This window comes from Bos indicus x Bos taurus, chromosome 17 (genome assembly GCF_003369695.1).
Source record: "Bos indicus x Bos taurus breed Angus x Brahman F1 hybrid chromosome 17, Bos_hybrid_MaternalHap_v2.0, whole genome shotgun sequence".
NCBI lineage: Eukaryota > Metazoa > Chordata > Mammalia > Artiodactyla > Bovidae > Bos > Bos indicus x Bos taurus.
In genome coordinates, this window is record NC_040092.1 from 7,285,408 (window position 1) to 7,312,425 (window position 27,018).

General features: G+C 45.9%; 1 protein-coding gene across 3 annotated transcripts in view; it reads right to left on the minus strand.

Annotated features, from left to right (window-relative positions):
• Positions 1-967: 967 nt before the first annotated feature.
• GRK3 (G protein-coupled receptor kinase 3) overlaps positions 968-27,018 on the minus strand; it is a 122,033-nt gene continuing 95,982 nt past the window's right edge. For all 3 annotated transcript variants that reach the window (XM_027566461.1, XM_027566460.1, XM_027566462.1), the window contains 9 exons: positions 26,146-26,253; positions 19,659-19,725; positions 19,126-19,226; positions 18,379-18,445; positions 17,539-17,634; positions 13,969-14,131; positions 11,104-11,240; positions 8,677-8,790; positions 968-7,258 (listed from right to left, as the gene is read on the minus strand). In XM_027566461.1, coding sequence (XP_027422262.1) covers positions 7,097-7,258; positions 8,677-8,790; positions 11,104-11,240; positions 13,969-14,131; positions 17,539-17,634; positions 18,379-18,445; positions 19,126-19,226; positions 19,659-19,725; positions 26,146-26,253 — 1,015 coding nt within the window. In that variant the 3' untranslated portion in view covers positions 968-7,096. The remainder of the gene's footprint in view (positions 7,259-8,676; positions 8,791-11,103; positions 11,241-13,968; positions 14,132-17,538; positions 17,635-18,378; positions 18,446-19,125; positions 19,227-19,658; positions 19,726-26,145; positions 26,254-27,018) is intronic.

Genomic DNA, 27,018 nt, shown 5'->3' on the forward strand with positions numbered 1-27,018 from the left:
GCCGAAGTCCCTCACATTTACCCTTGAATGGAAATTTGGGAGGATATTTTTGGCTAGAATGGCCCTTCAAAGTCATCTGATTCAACTCTCTTAATTTAGGGATGAGAGAACAGAGGACCAAAGACGATGCCTAGTGACCTTGCTGGGAGCAGGCTCCCAGGCTGCTCCCGCTGCTCCTGGGTGCCAAGGGGTGACGGGATCTCTGCAGCTCTCAGGAGTGGGCCTTGGTTACCTACTGCGTCAGACCAAGGGCTCCACCACCAGGGTGCCCTTTGCCCATGATGATGACCACGTGTTCCACAGCTGGGGCTCCTGTCGACTGTTTTGGGAGAGGTTTTCAAGTTGGCAAATACAAATACACTCCATGGGCCAACCATGATGGCCATCTTTCCTGAACCAGTTAGGGACAGGTGTTTCCAGCTCAAGGAGAGAGGTACCTACCTTACCCTCAACCTGTGGACCAACAAGCAGGCTGTCATGCCCAGGCATGCCTGTGGCTCTGGGGCCACGACCTCCTTAAATGTCTGGCTTAAAGTGACACACGCCACGGGGGTCTCTCCTCAGGTCGTTGTGGGAGCAGGGATGGAGGAGAGGCCTTAAAGTCTGGGAGGGACGCCAGGGTCACCCTGAGAGTACACGCAGGAGGCCTGGCTGATCTCCTAAAAAAACTGGAGACGAGACGGACCTCCCGGCTCTCGCACACTCTTTCCTGGCACCTTTCCATGCCTTCCACAAGCAGGTTAGTCTCCCAAACCCTGACACTGAACTTGGCTGTGCTCCAGCAATCCTTGAAATTGGCAGAAAAAGCTTGTTGGCAGTTCCCTTCCTACAATAAAATCTGCCTCTGTGTGAATTTCCCCCCAAATCAGGATTTTTTTTACAAACGAAGTCACCTCCTGATAACCAGATAGCTTGATGAAGAAATGTAGGTTTTACCTGGGTGGAAAAACAGCACACCAAAGTTAAGTCTCTTTGTATACAGATCCTTTTTATTGAGGTTTATATAAGTAATTTATCAACAAAGAAAACCAGCCCGCCTGCCCCCCAAATAACCATGAAAAATGGCGATACTACCCAACAGTGACGTGCCACGCGTGGGGCAGGTGACCTTGGACCTGGCCCAGCATCTCACATGGGAAACGATTTCAGGCCGGTAAACACACACTCAGAGGAGGCTGTGACCTCTGCTGGCGCGAGCGATGGGAAGAGAAAGAAAACCAGATAACAGGTACAATCTTTAGATTTATAAAATCGAATTCACTGACCTCTTTTGGTATAGCAATGCACGAGAAAAAACGATTTATTTCTTCAAAGGTGTTACCCTTTGGCCACAAACAGAACAAATATGTGACCGCATGGATGGTTATGCAGCAGGGGACACAAGGAGAGAAAAACGTCAGCGTGTGAGGACGGGCCCGCTCACCCCTCACAGGGACCCATCTTCATTCTATTTCACATAGACCCCTCAAAGGTCTGCTCAAGAATAAGACCTCTTGCAAAGTTTTAACGGTGGACAAGCCCATTTCCCAAATCATTTTGAATTGGTGAGGTGGGAAGAGTCACGTTCGAAGGAGCTGCTCCCAGAAGTGCTGCTTTTAAACCCAGTTGGCCATTTTCTAAAGAACGTGGAGGAAGAGGCTTCCATTTAGGTAGCTGATGAATCAGGTGCTACGGTCAAATCTTGAGGCGACGGCAAGACTGGTTGGGTGATTTGGCACAGGAAGAGTCAGAAGTGATGTTCTGCAGGTGGACTTCGGCTCCCGAAGGCTGGCCATACGAGTACCTACCTGCCCTGCTTGCTGGGGCCCCTACATGCTGCTGCGAAATCGACATCATGAGGAGAGGACTCCGACATGCTTTCCTGAAGCTCTTCTATGGTGGAGCTGGTCTAGAGTGGCGCGTTCGGGGAACCTGTCCACAAGCTCAGGGCCTTCAGAAGAGGTAGATGACAGCAGTACTTCACGGCAAGTGCACGGTCAGATGTTACCCAAGAAGGGCACGTGCCTCTCGGCGCAGGTCTGAGGGTTAGCTGTTGTTGAAAAAAGTCTGCGGCCGTGAGAAGGGATGTCCGCCCCACACTGCTATAGGCTTTGTTTCCATTTTATTTTGTGAACAGAACAAAACAAAATGAAACAGAAAGGAGTGTGTTTTCTTAAATAACAAACTATACAAATAAAAAGGAGCAGAAGCGGTAAGCAATGTTTTTGATGAGAACAAAGAAAGGGTTCAATAAATAATATAAAATGCTTTTGTGCTAAAATAGAACTCTTGTTTTTATATATATATATGTAGTTTGGCATCTTAATGTTACCCAGAAAAAAGCCACATCCATTAGTTAAAACATAGAAAAATACAAACAATAAAACTTAAAAAAAAAAAGGCCAGTGCTTAGCTTATAAACCATATATAAAATGTACATCATGGAATATATCAACTGAGAAACAAGAAGTTGAATTTCAAGTCCTTTGAAATATGAATACATGATTAGAAATATTTCTCCCTTCCCTACCCGCACATGAGACACATTTTATGTTAGGAAAAAAACTAAAGTGGAAGCATAGTTATCAGTTTTTCAGAGATGACTTTGAGATTTTTTAGGTATAAGAGAGTTTACTGTAAGAACTTGAGTTATTTAAGTCTAAAATGAAGAATTAAATTTTTCCTATATATGGTTTTGATGAATGCATATACTGTTAATCCATTTTCTGTAACGTGTGTGTGCGTGTTTTAATAAAGGCAATTTAAAATTCAGGGTGCTACATTTATCAGTAAGTGCTAACCCACCCATGTCAGTGAAGTGGCCAGTCACTCGTGTCCCCATTGCCAGAGTTGGGCATCTCTGTCACTCTCTTGTCAGAGAATGGCTCTCTTAAGTCTTTGAGGATGAAGGAAATATAAAGGCCATTATGATTCGAGGAAACCAAGAAGTATCATTTTAGAGTTCAATTCATTCATTCTACAGTAAATTTTTAAAAATGTGGCCTGGATACAAAAATTCTTATTAACATGAATTTAAATGATTAATTCTTTAAAGCTTCTCAAGTCAACCCGATGCAGGAGGAAAAATCATATTAGAACTTTAGGGGAAAAAAAAATGTTTTGAAAAGTTAAAAACTGTTAGAGCTCACTCTGCCTGGCTCAGGCGGCAAGCCTCGTGTTGTTATCGGCGGGGAATTACAGTAACTTCAGAGCTTGGGCGGCCACATCCCCACCTGACCTGCAGGGCAGGGCACTGACAGCCACCCACACCTCCACTCTGGCCCCCTGCTTGGCTGCCAGGCACACACAGCCAGCCAGGCAGCAGCTCTGGGCTCCACATGACTTTCCCGGGATGCTGGATGACAAACAGGGGCAACCTCAAGTCCTGGTGGAAAGCAAACAGCATCTTGTAAGTCCAGAAGCTCCACAGTCAAAGAGACTGAGTCTTACAAGAGTTACTATTCAACTCCTCTTCTAAGAGGAGGTCAACCCTGAAGCCCCAAGTTTAACTGTAACTTCCCTGGTCCTTGATGGTGTAAAGAGATGGGTTTTTACCAGCAAATACACTCCCTTTTCTCTTCGCCCCACTTCTACCAGGATTTCTCAGCATCTGTCACAAATTTGAATGAAAGCTGACTCCTCTCTGGGTACAAAGAACACACCCATCCCCTGGCAGGCGAGGCGTTCACTCCTCAAGTACCTCTGAATGACACACACACTTCCCTGAATGTAAGTGAGAAAAATCACAACTAATTAAATCACGCAAGAAAAGTTTTATCTTACACTAACACATTGCAAAAAATTTTTTAACAGATTTACATCAAGCAAAAAAAGTCCAACTTTGAGAATTTTCTTTTCTTCTTGATGGGTTAAAATTTTGAAACGTTAGAAAAGCCAATTCCACAGAAAAAATCAAACGTTGTATTGGATTGACTAAACTATAAATTCCAAATGAAAAAAAAAAAAAATCCTCAGGCGGGGCTGGGGAACACACTTTGATCTTCAGAGTTAAACCACATTGTCAATTGGTCAATGACATTTTAAAAAAATGACCAGTGAGGGTCTTCAAACAATTGTTGCCAGTGTCTGTACGGAGTATTTCAAACTGCAAATCAAGGCGAAACATTGCCTTAAGAAGGTCGTTGTTTGTGGCTGTTGCCCTATTTACTTCTCCAGCTTTGTTGCTGTCTTTCTTGAGCAGAATGCTGTCTTTCTTCTTTTTACATACAGAACTTGAAGTTGTCGTGTCTGTGAATTGACCAGTTAGAGGCACAAGTAGTGAAACGGTCTCCTTAGCAGTGAAACAACAGCTGGTTCCTAGCAGTTTTGCTGAAAAATCATACTTAAACATGACAGAGAAGGAAAAAACCATGAGCCCCAATGACATAAGGGGATAAATGCACCAAGGAGAATGTTAACAGGCCAAAAAAAGAAATAAATAACCTCGGATTCTCCAAAGCTTTTAATTCACTTCATAGATGTCGCATAGCAGCATAATCAATTCTTAGGCTTTGCTTTAATGATCTCTTTGATTATGAAATCGAGACATTGTTAACATAATTTTATAAAAATATCAGCTTCGACGACTTTCTCCAGCAATGTTAAAACATCCCAACCATATCTAAAATAATGATAGTACTTGTGCTCAATTCTATCCTTTTGAACGGTCCAAACGTAGTTACAGCCACACCTGAAGACCTAAAGCAGCCACATATACCAAGTCTTCCAAAAATAACCGACTTCTTTGGCCATGTGGGTACCAAGTGCTGGCACAGAAGGGTCCCAGAAAAGTCTTCCATCTGGCAGTAGAGATACGTACCCCATCAGAATGGCTGCACGAATGAGTTCAGGAGGAAGACTGGCCTCTCCAGGGGTGTCAAACTAGACCCCAACACAACCCAGGACCCGCCCTAAAAAAGCCACTCATCCTAACCTCACAGAGTACTTTTAATAGATGACGTCCACATGACACTTCTCAGCCCTGTTCTTATCCATCCATCTCGAGTTGAGGAAGTGTGAAAGTTTACTTGGAATAAATCTGAGGCAACAGGGCTTTCGGAATGTTTCCAATTCATTTTTCTTTTCCAAAGAGAAGATGACCTTATGTTCTGGTCCAGAGCTTAAATGATATTTTTCAGAGATGCAAACTGGCATAGCTGGTGTCCTGGGTATGCAATGTTGGGACGCTAAGCCCAGACCCCTGAGGAATCCGTGTACCTTCTCCACGAGAGGCTGCATCTCTACTCTGTCCAGCAGAGGCGCGAGGCTCAGCAATTTCTAAACCGTCATTTACTCATCTCTGAACTGTAAGCGCTGAGCACACGCGCGCTTGCAACAGAGCCACTAACAGCAGCGGTGACGGTGACAGACAATCGCTATGGGAAGATGTTCACTTGTCATGAAGTGCTTTTCCATCTCCGTTTTTTTGTTATTTCAACTTTTTTTTAAAAAATAGAATTTGAATACTCTTCTTCCCTTTTAAATCAGGAGAATCCATGTAAATAGTAGGCCCCAACTTCTACACTGCAAACAGCAGAGAGCAGAACATGTATATTACACTCTAACTAGCAAGTGAGATAAATAGCAAACCTCGCAGTCTCTTTTCCAAGGTAATTCCTATGAAACAAAAGGCTCTTTCAGTAATTATCTTCCCAAACTCTCAAGACGTCGTTTCGTTAAGAAGGACTGATTTTCCCAGTGAGCACGGCACATGAATGTAAACACAGAGATTTGGAACCACTAAAAATATCGAGGACAGGATACAGATAATTACGATGTCAAGTTATTTATATTGTGAGTAGTCGACTTGGAAACAGACAATAAAAGTGCACTAAGAATAGGACAAATATGTTGACTTTGAAAATTACTGTTATTATTTTTAGTCTGATGACACGGAGGACATCACTGGGAAACACACTGGGTTTTAGAACCCAGCACTTATTTGAGGGCTGACACCAACCCCGGGGAGCGGACGGCCACTGGGCCCCAGCCACTGCTGTCACAGGGCGGCCCGTCCGGGCCCGGGATCACTAATGACAGTTGAATGACAGCACAAGTTTAACATACACAGTTAACCCCATCGGGCACATTCATCTTCGGCATTCCTTTCTCAATAAAATTCATTTTAAATTATACTGAAATGTCAAACACAGTTTCTTTCCTTGACCCATTCATTACCAAGATGCTTCCTGAGGTCAGGCAGAGGGAACCAGAGGTGCTGGGTCACATGACCGCTTCTGTCCAAACCCAAGACAGGCGCCCCCCTAAGGCGGTCCTGGGCACCCAGACACAGGAAAGTGCTGTGGACTTGGAGGGTTTTGAAAATAGCTATTGCCTTGAGATGTAAACCGCCACTGCCTCTCTCGTAGAGCCACTGCAAACCTTCTGAAGATCTATGATCTGATGCCTCCAGAGTTGAGTGCTCCCACACCCTCAGGGGGTAGGGGTGGGGTCGGGAGCAGGGTCCTCAATCCCCAGCTGCCTAAGCTCCCTGTCACAGGCAGGCTGGTACCCGTGGGTGCAGCACCCATGGGGAGGGCCCAGGTGCAACCCTCTAAGAAAACTTCTGCAGCTTTCAAGCCCTGGAGAATGAGAGACACCCCCGGGGTGGCCTGCCATCCCCCTAGTAGCACGGAGCAAAGACAGTCAAACCCAGGAGCAGCTGTTGATGGACAGAACGTGGCAGTGCAGGGCAATCTGAACAGCAGACTGCTCGACCCCATCTTAGCAAGTCTGAGATACGCTTGACAGTGGATGTAAAAAGTGCCGTGATCAGTAGGAAGCATTTCAAGTTCTAGGTTCACCCATAACCAAAAGAAACATATGGCAAAGAAGGAGAATTTCATTTCTTCAGTAGTTTCGAGGATAGAGAGATGCGATGGTGGCAGAAGGCCCTTAGGAGGGAGGAGGCGCCCCCGAGCCTGACGGTGGTCACCACTCCTAGTAGAAGTATCTCGGAGTCCTGGCCCCACCCCAGCCACAGAGCACCCCGGAGGGGAGCGACTCCGTCTCTCACCCTCACACTTTTCCCCAAGGCTGCACTCTGAGGACTGAGCAGCCCACGTGGACTGCCCGGAGGAGGTGCTTTCTCTCAGGACCCTTCCCATCGGTCAGAGGTTCAGAGGCCGTTGCTGTTCCTATGGCAGAGGGGAGGCTTTGAGAGTTCCACGACGGCTGAGCGGGATTTGTTGAGGAACTTGGGGGCTCGCCGTAGCAGCCGCTGGGCCTCCATGAATGTCTCCGTCAGCTCTTTCTTCCACTGCACAAACTCTGGGTCACTCTGAGGGCAAACACATGGAGGGGAGGAGTTGGGACAGTGTCGCGGCTCTGCTGACACAAGTGGAAGCCTCTGGCCAGTCCAGATGGCCTCGGAACCACATAGGGAAAGCACACTCCATGTCCCTCCCCCAGGCCAGTGAGGAAGGAGGGAGTCACACAGAGACTTCCCCAGGGGCCCCTTGCTCAGAGGAGGGACGACGCCCTTCAGAGGAGCCTCATACAGCCCCACTAGGAGACTTGCTGCCTTGACTTTGTAGAGCAATCACCTGTGATCTCTGATGTCTTACCACAACTTAAGTCTAGAAGATAAAATGAGGAATTGGCTTTTTCTGGCCGAGCTGCATAGCACATGGGATCTCAGTTCCCCAGCCAGGGACTGAACCTGCGCCCCTGCAGTGGAAGCGCGGAGTCGTAACCACTGGACCACCAGGGAAGTCCCCAGGGAGGGATTTTCACAAATTTAAGAAGCACCTTCACGTGTGTAATGATGCCAGGAAGTAATTAAGCATATGTTTTTCTATCAGCTTGGTTTAGCTCTTTAGACATGCTCTCTCCCTCTACACACACACACCCCACACCCCCACCCCAGCAGAAAAGTGTTGAAGTCATGAAATAAACACATCTTTGTATCTGCTACTGCTCTCTTTCTTCAAATATGCTCTTTTTTCACACCTCCACACCCTCCCTCAATACCTCAGTAGGTATGTGTTCAGGAATTAAGTCTGGGCTATGATAGAACTTCAGGGAAAGAAAAATGGCATTTCCCTGTTCACAGTTATTTGGGGATCTTATGTTTACTTACAGAGAAGGCAATGGCACCCCACGCTAGTACTCTTGCCTGGAAAATTCCATGGATGGAGGAGCCTGGTAGGCTGCAGTCCATGGGGTTGCTAGGAGTCGGACAGGACTGAGCGACTTCACTTTCACTTTTCACTTTCATGTACTGGAGAAGGAAATGGCAACCCAGTCCAGTGTTCTTGCCTGGAGAATCCCAGGGACGGGGGAGCCTGGTGGGCTGCCGTCTAAGGGGTCGCACAGAGTCGGACACGACTGAAGCGACAGCAGCAGCAGCATGTTTACTTAAACACAAACCTCAATTTAAACATTCTGAAAGAGCAGAGCAGATCTGGGAAACTGCGGAACAAATGCAATTTGAGGCCCCTATTAATTACTGGATGGTTTCCAGAGAGAGGGTAACCACGTTATTTCCTGTCCTTCCTCCTGTCATCTTCTAAGAACACTTCTTTTAAAATAATTGTTAATTTGCCAAAAACTTGTATCTTCTGACTTTCTTGCTAAGTTTGTGAGTGATGAAGCATGGACTGAGAAAATGTTAGATAGGCAGGCAGGCATCTTTGCTGAACGTTTACATAATTGTTGTAACTTTTACTCCTGTGGAAAATGCAAATGAAGACTCACCTCACACTGCAAAACGAACTGCTTCCCTCCTTTTATTCTCAACAAAATGCACTTTTTGTCTTTAATCTGAGTTTCTTCCACGGACACAATCTGTTCCATTGTCAGTAAACTTTGCTGTTGGTAAAAATAAGAGATGATGAGTCACTTCACTTATTATTTTGTGAATTTTTAAGTTAATAAATCATACTGAAAACTACCAGCTCAGATAAAGTAAAGGAAAAAAAAAACCAGCCATTTTTCTTTCTTTGATGATATTCTAGAAGTGGGGGAGAAACAACCACAAGGGAAACGCACAAAAATTCAAAATATCTCAAAGAAAGCTGCGAAGAGAGAAATACCTCTATGAGGCGGAAAGCAAAGCTGTTTCCTAAGCACAGTACTGACGTGAGGATGAGTGTGGATCGCACGCGCCTCTCCGGTATCACACACTCCCCTGGACACAATCAATCCTGCTGTGAGGGAACAATGATGCAATACACATGATATGCAGGAGCCAGAGGGGTGGCACTGGCTTTGAACCCGCAGCTCAGGAAACGTTTGGGCATGTTAGCTTGTAAGCAATGGCTGTTCTGATCATATCGAAATGATGCTATAAACACAGGTGATGTGCAGAAAAGATGGTCCCTCTGGGTCCATGGCATCATTGCTTCTGGTGAGTGCCACAGTGACTCTGAGCACCTTACCATTTTATGTTTTTTGGGGTAAATACTCCAGGAATCCTAAATGAAAAACAACACCATCATAAGCTCACATTTCTTTTCTCCTGAGTTAAACTTACGAATCTACCCAAGCACATGACATAGCTTCATGAATCGACACTAAACATTCTTTTAAAACCAAGGTAATTTGTCACCTTGTCAGCCAATGGTAAACAAAATAAGATTATCTTTTTTTAGTTTTTGTATATTCTGAAAAGTGAGATAATCTCCTTTCAATGTGTACAACAGTGACTTACTAAGGCCACTCACTAACTGCAAATAAACATTATATGATGACATATGTATGGATTAATACTAAAGTGCATTATAGAATTACATTCTGCAATGTAAAAAATACACATGTAGTATTATATAAAATATAATTATATACACATATTTTATATATATATTTTATATTACACAACTAGTACCTGAGTTATAACTGAGGATCCTCCCAAAGAGTTTCCTTAATCTCAACCCAGATCCTGGCTGCATTGATTTTTAGAAGATGACTTCTATGGGACTAGTAGTAGTGAGAAGATTCTGCTCATTTGTAGAGAATGTGGTCATACTCAGGCAGCAGTCACTCACAATTAAATGGCATCTTCACCAACTGGGATTTGCAAAACTCATTCCGAAGCCGAATACACCAGGTGTGGGCTCACCACTGGTGGGCTCCATGCTCCAGGCAAGGGGAAGCCATACTCCGGTACACCCACTACATTTTTCACAGTTGGGACTGCTGTCCTGCTTATGATGACCAACCTTCCCTCTCCAAGAGCAGAAACCCTTCCTTCCACGGACATGAGCCCATGGCTCTTCACACAGCAGGTGTTTAATAAATGCTGAACAGCCTCCTACCAGTGATGGCAGGGATCAGAAATTTCTTTCTTCTCGTTCACAAACATCAGCCCTTGAAAGGACCTCACAGGGCTGCCGTACCTGTCTTCCTGTCTAATTGGATGAAGCCCACTTCTAGTCTTCCAGACAGGTGCGGCAAAGCAGGAGGGTCAGGTGCTCTGACCTCAGTGCCAAAGCTTCTTGGGCTACACCAATGACCTTGTTTCACCTGACCCCGACTCGGGAAGGCCTCATCATGGAGACAGGCAGAGCTTGGTCAGAATCACTCCTCCCCCAAACCTGTCCCTGGGGCCAGACCTTCCCTCTCTAGGCCCTGGTTCTCTCTTTGTAAGGGCTGGACCTCTAAGGGTGCTGAGCAAATTGAATGTGTGTGTGTGTGGACAGTACCTGGCCCAAGAGAAATATGCAAAAACTGTGGTAGTTGGTACTATTCCTTTTCTTTTTACTATTAATTTTTATTGGAGTATGGTTTGCTTTATGTTGTTACCATTTCCACGTCTCCCCTTCCACAGATGAGGAAACTGAGGCTCAGGCAACACAATGTGCTTCTGAGTCCCAGAGACGTGAGTGGTGTGTCTGAACACCTCTGGCTCCAAAGTCCCAGTTTTTGTCCCCCTTTGGGATCCACCCAATCGCTACCCAGCCTTCCGCAAACCTGCCTGCTCTGATTTCCCTGGATGGCACATTCTATTTTCAAGGGGTGCCAAATCCTTCCTTGATTCAGAGGAGTCCGAGAGTCTGAACGTGAGAAATCTCACGTATACAGGTTAGAAGAGATACACAGAGCACAGGCAGAGATTTTACAAAACATGCCAGCGATACAAAATCACCATGGAAACCGGCGCCCGGGCCAATGCTACAGACTTACTCGAGACTCGCCTTCTCCTCTCCACTCAAGTCTGTTCGGAAAGAGGTAAAAATAGCGGCGCTGCCACTGGGTCAGGAAAGGGTTCCCCAGCTTCAGCATGTACCCGTGCACGATGCAGTCTCTTCCCAGGGCGTAATCTGGGGCACAGAACACAGCGGAGCGTTCAGCGGGGTCGCAAACAGAATGCCCGTAGGCTTCTCAGAAAAAAAAGAAGGACACGCTTTCTGGAAAAAGAACAAGTTGCTATAAAGAGAACACTCTATAGAAATCATTACTTTCGCTTTCAAGCACACGGAAGAACAAGCTTCTTCAGCTCTCTACTCACATGTTAGGTGGCTGTTTCTCCATATTCTGATAAATTCAAGATGCTCCTCTATCGCTCCGAGAGGGTAAAAGCTTGTCTGCTAACTAGTTTTTTTGATTAAGCAGGGTGACAACTGGGGAACAGACGCTGATTATACTGTGCCTAAAGCACCTTTACCTTTACATGACACTGGGGTTCTCCCTTTAACGGTCTATTAAAAAGAACAGCAGAGAGGCTTCTTTGTCCAAAGAAACCAAAGCAACACAAGGATCAAAACTATTCTTTCACTTAAGGTTGTAATTACCCTTCAAATATATGGTTATGTAGAGAGACCAAGCTAATTCGGGCTCACGCCAAGTTCTGATTATATTTTTACAGCAAAGTATTGTCTCGAAAAAAAGGTCAATTTTAAGTAGCTTGCTTTGCCTTCCTTAGAGGCTTTGGTGATCAAGCTAAAATCATTCATTCATTCATTCATTCATCACTCACTCAGTCATTCAGCTATGAAGGCAACGGATGAATAGGTGCTAGGCACAGTGGTGAATAAAAGAGACAAAAGTCCTCGCCTTCAGGGAGCTTACACTCTTAGTTGGAGATTCATGTAATAAATAAGCAAAACCCACGTTGTGTCACATGGACAAAAGCAGGAAGGGGATGAATGGAAGAGGGCATGGCCAGAGGAGGGTTCATGGTGATGAGGTATGGTTCACGGAGTTGCCAGTTTAATGGAAAAGGTGTCTGAACTTCTCAAGTATACTTAAAGTGTAAGTCTTCTATTTTCACTTCAGAGATCTAAGCCTAGACTATATTTTTGTATAAGGGTGACCTCTGAGATAGTCAACCAAGACCTAGTTATATCAAAATTACTTCATATATTTGAAGATAAATTCATTGTTCTGCTAGATGTTCTAATTGCTGCTGCTGCTAAGTGACTTCAGTCGTGTCCGACTCCGTGCGACCCCATAGACGGCAGCCCACCAGGCTCCTCTGTCCCTGGGATTCTCCAGGCAAGAACACTGGAGTGGGTTGCCATTTCCTTCTCCAATGCATGAAAGTGAAAAGTGAAAGTGAAGTTGCTCAGTCGTGTCCGACTCTTAGCGACCCCATGGACTGCAGCCCACCAGGCTCCTCCGTCGATGGGATTTTCCAAGCAAGAGTACTGGAGTGGGGTGCAATTGCCTTCTCCGTGTTCCAATTGCAGCTCTAGTTAAAAGACTGCACTTCAACAATGTCATTAAGATGTGTATTTTTGTTTTCTGGGTCCAATCTGTCAAGATTCTAGTGACATCATGGGTCTCCCTTGAGGAACTACTGAGGCTGTAATTTCCTGTGTAAAATCCATTCTGGAAAACGTGGTCTAGAGTGATCTCAATGGACCCACTTCTCTAAAGAACAGCTTAGAAATAAAGCCCCTTTCCCTGCAGAGTGGAGGTGAGCAAGGTTAAAGGGCTGTCATGCTCCTTTGGTGCAACTCAGGTGACTTTCAGCTAAGGAGTCATTCACCTGGGATGGAGGACACTTTTCTAAGTAGGTGATAAATCCTACTAGGAACTGCCGACAAGACCCAGGAACCCTGCATCAAGATGCCCCAACCAAAGCAAGCATAATTTGAAATGGTTTCTGATCATTCTTACTATATGTTAACCTCAGGAAGGTCTTTGCTTAGAAGTAAAACCAAAGATATCTTAATCACTAACCACAACAAGTTTAAATCCAAAATCCATTAAGTCTTAGAAAAATCAAGACTGCCAATATTTGGTGAATCAAAAATGACCAATGTATTTAATACTGGATGTGATGTACTGTCCTTTGGAAACCCTAGCAGGTCACTCAGATATGGCCAATAAAACTGTGGTTTGCTCACTCTTTAATGCCGTTTGTAATGTGTATACTCGTGTCTCTTGACAAGAAACATGTAATACTGAGTTCCATACCACCCTTTTTGGGGCCCAGCAGAAAATGAAAATGCAGGTTCCTTGTTAAAAAATTATTAAGAACCTCAAGATGGTGCCAGCAGAGCATTAACCTGAGGGCAGGAGGGGGGTCCTAATGATACCACACAGGCAGGCCAGACGCCCATGAAGCTGGCCGTGTTCTTGACACCATCATGCTTACTCTTTAAAGGAAGAAAAGCTTCCAAATTGGCCCTAAAACACTCCAAGGTAAGAAGGCAAGAGTATTGACAGAATACTGCTGACAACCTCTATACATATTACATGTGCGTGGACTAAAGACTTTGAAATATCAAGAATATATATATTTACATGTGCATGTGTAACTGAATCACTGTGCTGTGTACCTGAAGCTAACACAACATTGCAAATCAACTATATTTCAATAAAAATTTAAAAATAAATAAAATAGATAAAGACAAACAACTCTGCAATATCATTTCATGCTGAACACTCCTCGGCCAGGTAAAATTCAAACAACTGATGGCATTCCCCTCCTTCTCCCACGGCTGGAAAGGACTTTATGACCCAGATACTGTTTTCTGCTTTACGAGAGATCTTGAAAATTCATTGCGTTAGAAATATCTTCAGACACACTGGCTATTTTACCTTCTTCGTGGCCAAGCTGCTTATTTTTAGCTCTCTTCCTGGCCTCGATTTTATCCGTGTCTGCATTTACTGCTTCATAAACTGTTTCCGCCACTTCCTGCTGCCAGCGCTCAGAGATCACCAGAGGGAAGTTCTTGTAGAGTTCTTGGTCGCAATCAAGAAGCTTGTTATTTTAAGAAATCAAGACATGTATGATTTGACATGCTTACAAAGGCAACAGATTCCAAAGCACGGTAACTGCGTGTGAGAAGATAATGAGGCGACAGGCTATAACCATTAGGAGACGACTTCTCAGCTGTCATAAACCTCTGCTGATGACCGTCGAGCAGTCAGGCATATACTATACAACACGGAAAACACAGCCAGTGTTTCATAAGGACCGTAAATGGAGTAGAACCTTTCAAAACTGTGAATCACTACCGTGTACAACTCTAAGCTATACAATATTGTACATCAACTATACTTCAATAAAGTTTTTCTAAAAAAAAGGAAAATAAAACAAGGACAATCCAACCACTGGGGCCCACCACAGCGATACATGATACGGACACTCCACTCCCAGCCCCGTGTCAGTCAGGTTCAGGCCAGTCTTCTGCAGCATCCTTACTTCGTTTTTGCCAATGAAAAATTAACATGTACAGGGTTTTCTATAAAGTACTACAAGAATCTGGCAATAAAAGAAAATTTCAATTATAGTGAGGCTATTCTATTCGTGGGATTTCCCAGGTGGCGATAAAGCTAAAGAATCCATCAGCCAATGCAGGAGATGCAAGAGATGCGAGTCTGATCCCCGGGTCGGGAAGATCCCTTGGAGAAGGAAATGGCAACCACTCTAGTATTCTTGCCTGGGAAATCCCAAGGACAGAGGAGCCTGGTGGGCTACAGTCCATGGGGTCACAAGGAGTTGGACATGACTAAGGGACTGAGCACGCACACACTTTTTATTTGTAAAGACAGGAAAACAGAACTGTATGGTTTTAGAGACATCAACAAGGGAGAACCTAGGAGGGCTCTCTGCTCTGTACCCACCCTCCATTAATCTGGAAAGTGAGAAATACAAAAAGGTCAACCAGGCTGAATTTACTGTTCAGCCCACGAACCTTCCAACGAATCCACGTTGAACAGCAGGATTAATCTCAAGACACGTGGAGAGTTTAGGCAACTTGGCCTTTTAGAGGCACTACAATAAAAATTACACTTAATGACAGCATCTCTCTGCCAAACTATTACTCAGAATTCTTCATTCTTCCTCCTAAATGAGGCTGTGCTCTGAAAGCAAGCTGAGAAAATACTTCTTCAGATCTGAGTTAGTTTTGTGGCAGAAAGACAAGCAACCCTATTGATAGAAAATAATAGGCCTGTCTCTCAAAAGCACAGCTCTTTCTAGAAGCTTGACTCGCTCATTCCCTTGCTTGAGAGGTGAGTACAGGAGAGAGATTACTATAGGCAAGTCACTTAGAAGGAAAATGGAAAAAGACTGAGGGTGAGGCTCTGGCCCACAGGCCTTTGGCGTATCCCTGAACCGCTGGGAGAACCTGCATCCAGGTCCCAACGGGGATGCTCCCCACCTGCCCTTATTGACCTGTTACCCCAAAGTGAAGATTCTGAGGGCAAAATGTGTACCCGTTTTCCCTTTCTGCTTTCTTCAGATGCCCAAACCAAGCCGGGTGCTGACCTTTTGGGTGTCCTGAGTGTGAACACATGTGTGTGTGTGTGTGTGTGTGTGTGTAGGGGAGTGTCAGAGCACCAAGGCTAGGCAAGCACCCCGTGATAACACTGGGACAGATTCTGGAGTCTGGCAAAAGTGAAAATACCCTCCTTTCCCAAGCAGCTGCTCCGAAATGGATGCCTCTGCTTTATGTATAAAGGGTTCCAGCTCCTGTAAGGCCAGAGAGCCTTGGTCTTTATGACTCAGCCTATGTGAAAAACGCACCAAACAAAGCCCAAAAGTGAGCTGTTTTTCCTTAAAGACGATGCGCTATTTTGGCTGCTTTTTAAGAGACACAGCCTTCTCAGCTCTGGCTCAGGAAGAAGCGAAACCAGCACAACAGGAGGTGTTAGCGCACCTGCCGGGAGGCGGACACAGGTGACCAACTCCAGAGGAGGCCTGGCAATGAAACCGCTCGCTTCATGGGGGAGAAAACCAGCACTCCCGAGCTTCCCGCAACAGCCCCGGCTCACTCTACTAATAAGTGTGGATCTGAGCCCAGGGTGTCTGACTCTAAAGGCCAGACTACAGCTGAGAAAACCAAAAGCATGAAAATCCCCTCTGAATATTAAAAATTTCATGGGCTCCCATGGGATATTCACTTTCTTTTTAGTGTCCTTTGCTGGAGAGAAGCATGTCTGATGACAAAACTCTTCTGTGACAGCAGTGATCCTTTGAGATAACTCTGTAAAGGGGCTGCTTCCAAAACTGCAGGGTGCTAGTTAAACCCCGACAAGTCCTGTCGTACAGGCCACAGGAGATGCTGAGCCTCTGGGCAGTGGTCAGCTGTCATCCCCAGGGGAGCCAAGGCTCCAACCAGGGAAGCGGCCATGGCCCTCTCCGCTGTGCTGCTCCTGAGCTCCTCCGCCACCCTCCATCCTGAGAAACTGATCCCGCGAGCACACCAATCACATTTACAGCTGGCTGCCTAGTCGGAAAGACCAGGGAGCTGACACAAGGCCAGGAACACAGGCCGCTAAGGACATGGTGGTGGGGCGGGGGGCGGCTCTCAGAGGGTTGGGGTGGTGGCGGGGGGAGGCTCTGGGGGAAACTGAGAAAGCGGGAGCAGTGAGAACTTGACACGCAGTGGCACGCTTTGACTCAGCAGCCGAAAGAGGGCGACTGTGTCTCGTGACTCACCATCTCTAAATATGCCCTTGTCTACTTGGAAAACAATGATAGGAACCAGAGTTTGAAAAATGCAGAGGATGCTATATGTACAAAAAACACTGATTATTTCACTTTGGACTGACAAGTGTGAAATGAATCATGCTGTTTGCCCTTTTCATCCTAACACAGAGAGACTGGGAAATTTGGGAGAATTAAGACGGCTGGCTCTCTGGCCTGAGGCCAGGTAATGTTTGCCATCACATGGTTGTTTTTCCCGCTTCATAATATATCTGAGTTTTCTATCAACCACCAATCTATCCAAATCAATAACAATGTGACTATTTTTCAGTTTATCAAACATGAAATGGGTGGTCAAACAAAGCTCTCCTACAGGACGTCCATGATGGTCCAGTGGTTAAAAATTCACCTTCCAATGCAGAGGATGCAGGTTCCATCCCTGGTCTGGGAACTGAAATCCCACACGCCATGGTGCTACTGAGCCCGCACACTGCTAACTAGAGAGAAGCCTGTATGCTGCAACTAAGATCTAACTAAATAAACTAATTTAAAAAAAAAGCTTTTGTAGTCTCTAATTCAGGTCTTGATCTCTTCTACATTCATCAAACATGTGGATATTCATTTGTAAGTTATAGTCCAACACAAACATGGCAGTACTAAGACAGTTATGAAGTCTGATTTCCAAAGAAAGGAAAAGAAAATCCCCCTCCCCAAAGCAAGGCTCACAAGTGTACCTTGATGCCTTTGGTATCCTCTTCATCAAATGAGCCGATGTCAAAGGCGTCGGCTGCATTGACTTCCCCTCGGGGAGGGATCAAGGGTGGAGGGTACTGGAAGAGCCAGAGAAGAAGGGTTCGGTTACCAGGCGACCGGGCCCTGGGCCCAGCCTGCTATCCTATAAAGAATTCGCCGTGAAAGGCGTCAAGGTGCCAGTCTGGGTAGCACTCATTCAAGCTCACACAATCACAGTACATGGTCCACAATGGCCCCCAAAGGAGATGCACCCTCCACAATCCAGTTGCTAGAGGCTGAATGCCTGCAACAGGGCAGGAGAGGGTATCCCACACCCACAAATGCCCCGAGGCTGATGCTGGCCAAACCAGAGCCCGGACTCTACATCTAAACAGGCGGGACTAACAGAGCATCAGTCCTCAAGTGAGTCTGTACACAGATGAGCCCAAAGCTGATCATCAACGTTGAGAAAAAGAAAAACAACAACTTTAATTTGGGGTGTTTTCCTGTATCAGAGAGAACATTAAAAAATATCTTACAATAAGCCAAGGGGCTCATGCTGCTACCCAGTCATGGTAATTCTTAAATTATGTGGGGCTGGGCTTGAAAGTGTCTGTAAGTATATGACGTTTCCTGCATATTTTTTACATATAAACAAAGAGGAAGAAGTGGTCCCAAAGGGAATGAGCTAGGAGGCAGTGCTTGGATAGAGGAGCAAGAAGCTGGGCTGCGGATGAAGAGCTGGGGAACTCTGGGGACAGAGCCGGAATGCAGAGCTGCAGACAACGATGCAGCTGGAGGGAGCGTCGGGGGTGGTACCGGGGCGGGGTCCCAGAGAGTACCTTCTGCAGGTAGACGTGCTGCCAGTCGATGCCTCTGAAGAAGTCGTGCGTTTTTAGCTCCTGTGCGCTGCAGGAGAGACAGAATCACAGAGGCAGTAAGTCTGCATTCGGAAAACTAAGAAATGGTTCGCAAATGTCATCTCCTGTTAAGGACACACAGCAACAACTATTTCCAGTTCTTTAAGACAGCAGGTAAAATATGCTTCTTTCCAAGCACCCAGGAAACACTGCGATGCTTAGAAACACTGCACGCTGAGCCTAGGAAGATGATCCCATATGATCATTTACAGGGGCTGCTCACCCCAGCCTAAGATAACCTACGGTTTTTGCAGACTATCTCTGTGTATCTGTAATCGTGAGAACAAATTTAACTAAGAATTGAGTTAGAGCGATCTACGCGTTGAAGAGGTTTACAGCAAAGGTCTACAAGTCCTGATAGATAGATAACAGAGATCAAAGCAACAAGTACTAACTTCAAAGCAAACTAAACATCTAATAGAATGGTCCATGCTAAACCCCTTCATAAACTGAAGAAAACATTTTTTCCAAAGAGCACTGCTGCTGAAGCTCAGTTCACACGGAACAGAAGGAGCTGCAGACTCTGAGGAACACAGACCCGTGAAGACACACGGCTCCTACTGATGCTCCCCCACCCACCCCAAACTGGAATGGCAGATTCTGGATACACTGAAAGGAACCGTACTGCTTTCTGGGGGGAGATGCTGAAACGCAGAAGCGTCGGCCTACCTGCCTCCATGGCAGCCGAGGCGCTTACTGACATCTCGCTGAAGCAGGCCTTCCAGAAGGGACTTGAGCTCAGGGGAGAAGACGTCTGGAAGTTCCACGTTCTGGGGGTGGAAGAAGGGGGACACGCCTTCAAAAACGCATCTGTGGCAACAGTGCCATCACCCTCGACCAGATTTGAAGGCCATTTCTTCCATAAGGATAGTGTTAAAGAAAACTACAGATACTTCACAAGCTAACATTGACTCTATAAAGAAAGCCAGGGTGGCTGTTCATCACTTCCAGGGTCCATCGGCAGGCTGGAGCCAGAAGAATTGGGTCTCCTCGCTCTTCTGCATCCCAGTCATTTTGACTTTTTTTCCTTTAGTTTTGGTCTTGATTTTTCCGTATCTTTCTCTTATTGTCTGTTAGCAAATCTTGTTATCTGCCTTGGCATCTATTTCCATTATTTTAAGAAAGCATTTTCTTATACTAGTTGTAATAGAATGAGATAGGAAAATTATAATGAGAATAAAAACGGTTTTTGACTTTCTTACCATGGTGAGAGTCATTCGGTCTATCTCATGCTTATCTTTGGTTTTATGTTGTCTGAAAGGGCTGTGACTGTAGAAACAAAGAAAATTATATTACTAGATGGTTTTGGGTAACAGCAAATACTGCTGACTAATATTTGAACAAACTATTATGTTCTGCCACTGCTCATTCAAAACTGCAGGAACACAAAAGCCATAAACAAAGACCATTTCCAGAGGAAGCCTGATGATCAGGTTGACAGTCAGACGTATTAGGTCCTGAATGAGCAAGGCTGATGTTTACTTGAACTCTTGATACTCACGTCAATGAAGTCATGCTACCAGAATAAACTTTAGCAAATACATTCCAAATGACAATTTAAAATATCACTTGGAAAAAAAATCAGCCAACAGGTTTTTATGAAAATGAAAGTCATACACATGACATCTGTCACATCAGTGTTTGAGATAATAGTAACGTTCATACAGTTTTTTTTAGAAAAAATGGATGAGTCCCTCAAACAATGGAAAGAGCTGCCATTGAACCAAAATACAAAATGAAGACACTCCCCTGCCCCAGAACCCAGTAATTTTAAGAAATTCATTCCTTTGGTGATAAGAGATACAAACCAACCCTGTGCTCCCAGACCCTCCAGGGTTCTGAGAACTGCTCACTCATGTTCTAACTTACAAACGGCTCCAGATCTAAGAGTCAGAAACCCCGGGCTCACGCTGTGACGTGGCTCTTGGCTGCAAGTCATTCATGGAAACCTCGTCTCAGTCTCTTCATCTGTGCGTGGCGTAACGCCACAAGCATCAGCAGAACGGTGAAAGGAACGACTGAAATAATGCGTACGCCGGCGGCTGAGACAACGGAGGACACGGCGGGCAACCGATAGGCATACGTGACCAATGAGTCTAACTTTACAAAATAAACGTCTCCTTGTAAAGACACTATTCTCACTCTTGATTGTGTTTTTAAAGTGCTGAAGCTAAAGTTAATCTTAGATATCGCTTATACACGGACTCTGAAATACGCACAAATGAACTTATCTACGACACAGACACCAGCTCACAGACCTAGAGAACAGACCGGCCGTTGCCAAGGCGGAGGGGCTGGGGAGAGGGGAGGACTGGGAGCCTGGCATTAACAGCTGCAAACTCCTGTGTACAGAATGGGTGAACAAGGTCCCGCTGCACAGCACAGGAACAACCAATATCCCACGACAAACCATAATGGAAAAGAGCAGGAAAAACACACGTAAAACTGAATCACTTTGCTGTACAGTAGAAATTAGCACAACACTATAAATCAACGATGCTTCAATAAAATATTTTTTAAAATAAAGATGCTCCGAGCATTAAAAGAGACCAGTAAATATACAAACTAGGAAACCGTGGCCTTATTCACTTACTTGAAAATTAAAGAAGGGACATACGTGATAGGGTTTCCTGGTGGTAAAGACATGCCTGTTAAACGACCAGTCCTACGGATTTATTTGGGCCTTCCCTGGAGGCTCAGACAGTAAAGAATCTGCCTGCAGTGCAGGAGACCCTGGTTCTAACCCTGGGTTGGGAAGATCTCCTGAGGAAGAGAATGGCAGCATTCTTGCCTGGAGAATTCCATGGACAGAGGAGTCTGCTGGGCTACAGTCCACAGGGTTGTGAAGAATCAGATACGCCTGGGCAACTAACACTTTGACTTTTCACTTTCATAGGTTTATTTATAAGGCATATAAACCATAAGCTGAGGCAAGATATTACAAAAGAGTTCTATAAAACAGAATAGGATGTTGAATACATAACTCAGTGTGATTTAGAAAAAAAAACTAATTAAAACTGCACCCACCCTTGCAATCCACTTACTGCTCTGAATTAGGTGAACTACGCACCGCACCATCTCTTGAAGAGATGATTCCACTTTAGAGTATTTATTATTTAAATATTTCAGTTTTCATTTTGCACGAGAGGGGGCACTGTAACGCTTATTTTCTTTCTTATGCGATGAAAAACACATTAATTTCCATCTCTTGAAAGCTTTCATTTGGGGGGGGAATCTAAATAAGGTGAATCTGTAAACATGCGTTAATTTTTCAAACAGATTTTGGTTGGAAATATTCTTTGCACCCTAAATGTTTCCAAGGAGAAAAAAAATGTAAAATTACTGCAATTAAAAAGCAAACGGGATAGAATAACAAATAATGTTATTTATGAGACATTATAATTTCTGAAAACTTGACTTGTATCACTTTCTTTTTCAGATTTATTTTTGGCAGTGCTGGGCCTTTGCTGCTGGGTGGACTTTCTCCAGTTGCGGTGAGCCGGGGCCACTCTAGTCTCGACGAGCGGGGGCCACTCTCTTCATTGCAGTGCGTGGGCTTCTCACTGCAGCGGCTTTCTCCAGTTGCGGTGAGCAGGGGCCACTCTCCACTTGTGATGGGCGGGGCCGCTGTCTTCATCGTGGTGCGTGGGCTTCTCACTGAGCGGCTTTCTCCAGTTGCGGTGAGCGGGGGCCCGCTCTCCACTTGTGATGGGCGGGGCCACTCTCCACTTGTGATGGGCGGGGCCACTCTCCACTTGTGACGGGCGGGGCCACTGTCTTCATCGCGGTGCGCGGGCTTCTCTCCGCAGCGGCTTCTCTTGCTGTGGAGCACGGGCTCTAAATGCGTGGGCTTAGTTGCCGCGGTGCATGTGGGATCTTAGTTCCTTGACCAGGGATTGAACGTGTCCCCCCTGCAGCCAAATTCTTAACCCCTGGACCATCAGGTAAGCTCTGGCTTGTATCACTCTTGTATGCAAAACACACAGAGATGTGAACATGTTCATGGTTCAAGAGAAAAGGAATATAGACAGCAGTGCTTACTAAGCCCTCAGTCCGTCTGCATGACACGACCCTTGCCACTCCCCAGGGGAGTGCCTTCACATGTAAAAGAGGATGTGGGAAGGTCTCCCCTGTTTGGCAAATCCTCCTGCTCTGGCTCCTGCGTGAAAAGCTGCTCTTGACCCTTGTGCGATGCCGGAAGCAGAGGGCTGTGCCCCACACTTGCAGAGAAGGACGGCTATGTTCTGACAGGGATGCTCTGTGCTAAATTTAAAAACTCTTTCATGAGACCCAAGGGAGGGCTTTGCGAGGGGACTGGAGTTAAAGTTAGTGGTGCCAAAAACATTCCCAGCACATGCGCACGGTCGCTACAAACCCTGTTTGATAAATATAGCTCTCTGTGTCTGACTCAATAAGAGACGATCGGAAATGCTTGTCGGCTCTCAGGCTCTGGGGTGTCGTGTGGAGAGGGTTTGGTCTTTCAAGGCCTGATGCGCATCTGTTTCCAATGGCTTCTTGATTATTCTTTGTGAACAAAACCCAAGATTCCATTTCTGTTTTGGAAAATGTTAAAGAAAACCTCCGATAGTAATGATCTCCATTCTGAGGGAGGCACGTGGGGCCCACAGATCCTGTGTGATCACAGCTGCTCCTGGACGCAGCCGCTTTAAATAGGAGATGGTAACGGGTCTGTCAACAGCTTGCGACACCAGCCAAGCCCTCATGCAACATTCGGGCTGCATCGAAGGATGTTGTGGAAACAGGATTCGCATGTGCAGTGGTCAGATGTGGCTTTGGAATTACAAGAGAGAGTGCGAGAGCTGCGAATTTCCCCCAGATGAGTTGGGAAATCGTTCAAGACATGACAAACGATGGGGAAACATACAGAGACACACACACAACACATCATATTCACAGTGAAACCGGAGCTCAGAAACAATCCATTTATAAACACAAGTGATTAAAAAGTCTTACATCAAAAATTAATTTTAGAATACCGAAAAGACGGCATGCAACATCAAATGTGAGTTTTGAACCTAAGCCAACAGCTGCCAAAATATTTATAAACATTCCTTTTTTCCCGAGAGGAACAAACTCAGTAACCTCACACAGAGCTCTGCTCTCCCCAGACCACCCCCGGGGCTCTCTCCTCGTGTCTGACAATCAGTGGGGACAAGTTTAAGATCAAGGCTGTGGTCACACCAATTCTTTCTCTTAACAGATATCTAAACTAAACTCTAGCTCGAGGATCGTGACCACAATTCTACACATTTGCAACATCTTTGTACACGGATGCTCTCCCATATCTGACAGTCAGCTGAAGTGGAAACAGTGACCCCACCCAACACATGGTCCAGGGACGCAAACACATTCTCCAGCTTCAACAGCATCCTCACATCCAGGTTCCTACTTGCACCCTGTGGAATCCTTCGAGGGCGTCACGACAGAATGAGAGGTGCAGAGAAATGTTTCAGCCAAGGTGATGGGGCACACTGGTCAGTGCGGGAAGTATCTGATCACAGAAAACAGAAGCAAAAAGACCCTTGGTGACCCCTGATCACCATCACTGCACAGACACGGGAAGGATGGGAAGAGACTGGTCTGCTGTGGAGTTCCTCCTCCTCGGCTGGGTGACCCTTCGTGGGGGCAGTGGGGGTGTCCTCTGCAGCACCCCTGGCCTCGACCTGCCAGATACCAGAAGGAGCCCCTCCCCTAGTTGGCACCACCAAAAATGTCCCCAAGCGTTGCCAGGAGCTCCTGGGGTTGAGGACGAGAGCTGGGGAGGGCCCGGCACGGCGTCTGGTTTGCTCCGTGAGGACTGCCCCTGCTGCAGCTTAAGTGTGACTACCAGAAGCACTGCGCCCAGCTCTCTGAAGCTGTCCACGTGAGACGCCATTTCTAGCTGCCACCATTCTCATCTCTTGTCATCCATCCATCCCATCCCCACTACCATCCTCTGGACGTCTTCCTGTCGGCCTAGACTCCCCTCCACAGGGGTCACATCAACTGGGATGCTTTAACCAAACCTGATCAAGGACGTCACAGAGGAAGTAGCACCTTCCAACTCAGTCCCGCAGACCTGAACCGTGACCAAGGAAGACGGAATTCACTTTTTCAGCCACAAATACATTGTTGGCATAGAATTAACGACTAGATCTATCCTTAAATCTTATAAAAACAGGAATATATGCCAGACTGTCCCTACTCTATACGTGTGGACATTATCATAGACAAAACAACAACATTAGACAGAAATCAATAAACAAAGCCCTAAACCAAGGCTCTGCCATATTTCACGACCGACTCTCACATCCTGAGTTCACACACAACAGTTCTGCTGTTGTGCAGTTTTTTTAAATTGTCTCATGATTCTGTAACTGTGGCTTCTGACCTCTGACTGCTCCCCCCACAACCAGAGGAGACCTGAGTGAAGACAGTGTGTTTGGATGCGCTCACCGCGCACGCAGGGACCCCGCCGGCCGGGGAAACTTCTCGGGTGGAAAGCGGTTTTCTCTGGTCTGCTTTGCAGAAACTCTCTAATTAGGTCAGCTAGTCTGATTACATGAATTAAGGCCCTCCAGGCTCCACAAACACAATAATTCAATTAAGAACCAACAGGACCTGAGTCTCTGAGCAGTAATATAATTTCAGTTCCCAAGTGAGGCAGTGAGCAGAGAACAACTAGATTACCCGAGTCCTGGGGAAGCAGCCACGGTGCCTGGAACCTGGTCTGGGGGGAAGACAGGGAATCCAGCTTCTTTCCAGATTGTGTTAAATAACAACTTATGGAAAAACATGAACAAACTTTTTGGCCAACCCAATATAAGAAGAACATGCTGTGATGCTCAGTAAGGCTTTCCGGGAAAAATGTGGCCAGTTGAGTAAACTAACAGGCCTGTGTGTTCACAGGGGAAATGTAACAGGGAGAATCCTGACCAGGAAATTTTAATATAAACTGCTTTTTTGTGGTACCTCTATGAATGGAGAATAATCAAAAACACATCGTAAACACTTACACTCTATTAAAATTGACTCAAGACTCTTAAAACTAATGGAATGTTAACGTAATTTGTAAATGTTCAATGTGAGAACATATCTCGAGAGCACTTTCACTCCATCCTCTTTCCACTGTATTTCATCATCTCTGGCAGTTTACACCGAACGGACAAGTATAGCACAAGTGAAGAGCACAGAATTGCACAATTTTATCTTTATGTTTTTAAAAACTGCAAATTTCAGCATGTTCACAAACAAATGCGCACTTTTAACACAGGTTCACTTTGGGTCTTCACCCTCTTGTGTAAGAAATGCTTTAAGCTCACAAGACAATCATGAGTAATTCATTTCTAGGGAAAAGAAATTCTCCTACCCTCTTCAATTATCTATATTTAAAAATAGCATTCATTCCCCAAATAAGGCGTAACAATGGAAACAGTCCAACACAGTCTCATTTTACGTCTAAACGTGCTGGAATTTCTTCCTGGAGTGGGACAAAAATACCCAAAGCTTACGGGAAGGAAACTCATTTTTACGGGCAGAAAGAGCTGTGAGCATTGCCTGGATCACTGTGTGGCTTGAAGATCGCTATGTGGTCCATACAGATACTAGCACCTAGTAACACAGAAACATTTCTTATCCTGACCCACGGGCGCGCCGCGGTGAGGGACTCAAGGGACACATGCCACTCACCCTCTCAGAAGTTTGAAAAGCATACAGCCCAGGGAGAACCAGTCGGCACTGCTGTCGTAGGCGGTCCCCTTCTGCAGAACTTCGGGCGCCATGTACCCGTGGGTGCCCCTGGGGAGAAGAAGGGCGCATGCAGTCAGCAGCGTGTTCCCGCTCACAGACTGTTCCAGCTCGCCCAGAGGCCAGGGCGCCATTCATCAAACAGCAGCGAGGCCAACAAGGGGGAGGGGACACCGGCGCTTCCATCACGCTTCCATCGGGTGCTTGGCGAACACCCAATAGGAAGACGATCTTTCCTTCATTAAAATAGGAATGAATATTAATAAATTACCATATGAGATAAACGTGAGGCATGTGCATGCTCTGGGCATGCTCCATGGTCTGGGAGGTGAGATCTGAATCTTGTGAGCCTTCCCCACTACAGCAAGGGGGAGCCAAGGGTCTCCTGCCCACTGGAGAGCTTTTGTGTAGAGACATGTGTGGCTGGGGAGGTGGTGATGAACGGGTGACCACACCGCAGTGTTCCGGACCTGGAAGCGATGGGGACAGGTTAGTGCCCATCCCCATCTGTGAGGACAGGTGACCAAACTGCAACACCCTGGACGTGAAGTGATGGGATCGGGCACTCCTGTGAGGACAGGTGACCGCACTGCAGCACTCTGCATCTGGAAGCAATGAGGACAGGTTAGCCTGTCCCCATCTGTGAGGACAGGTGATCTGTGAGGACAGGTGACCGCACCGCAGCGCTCTGCATCTGGAAGCAATGAGGACAGGTTAGCCTGTCCCCATCTGTGAGGACAGGTGATCTGTGAGGACAGGTGACCGCACCGCAGCGCTCTGCATCTGGAAGCAATGAGGACAGGTTAGCCTGTCCCC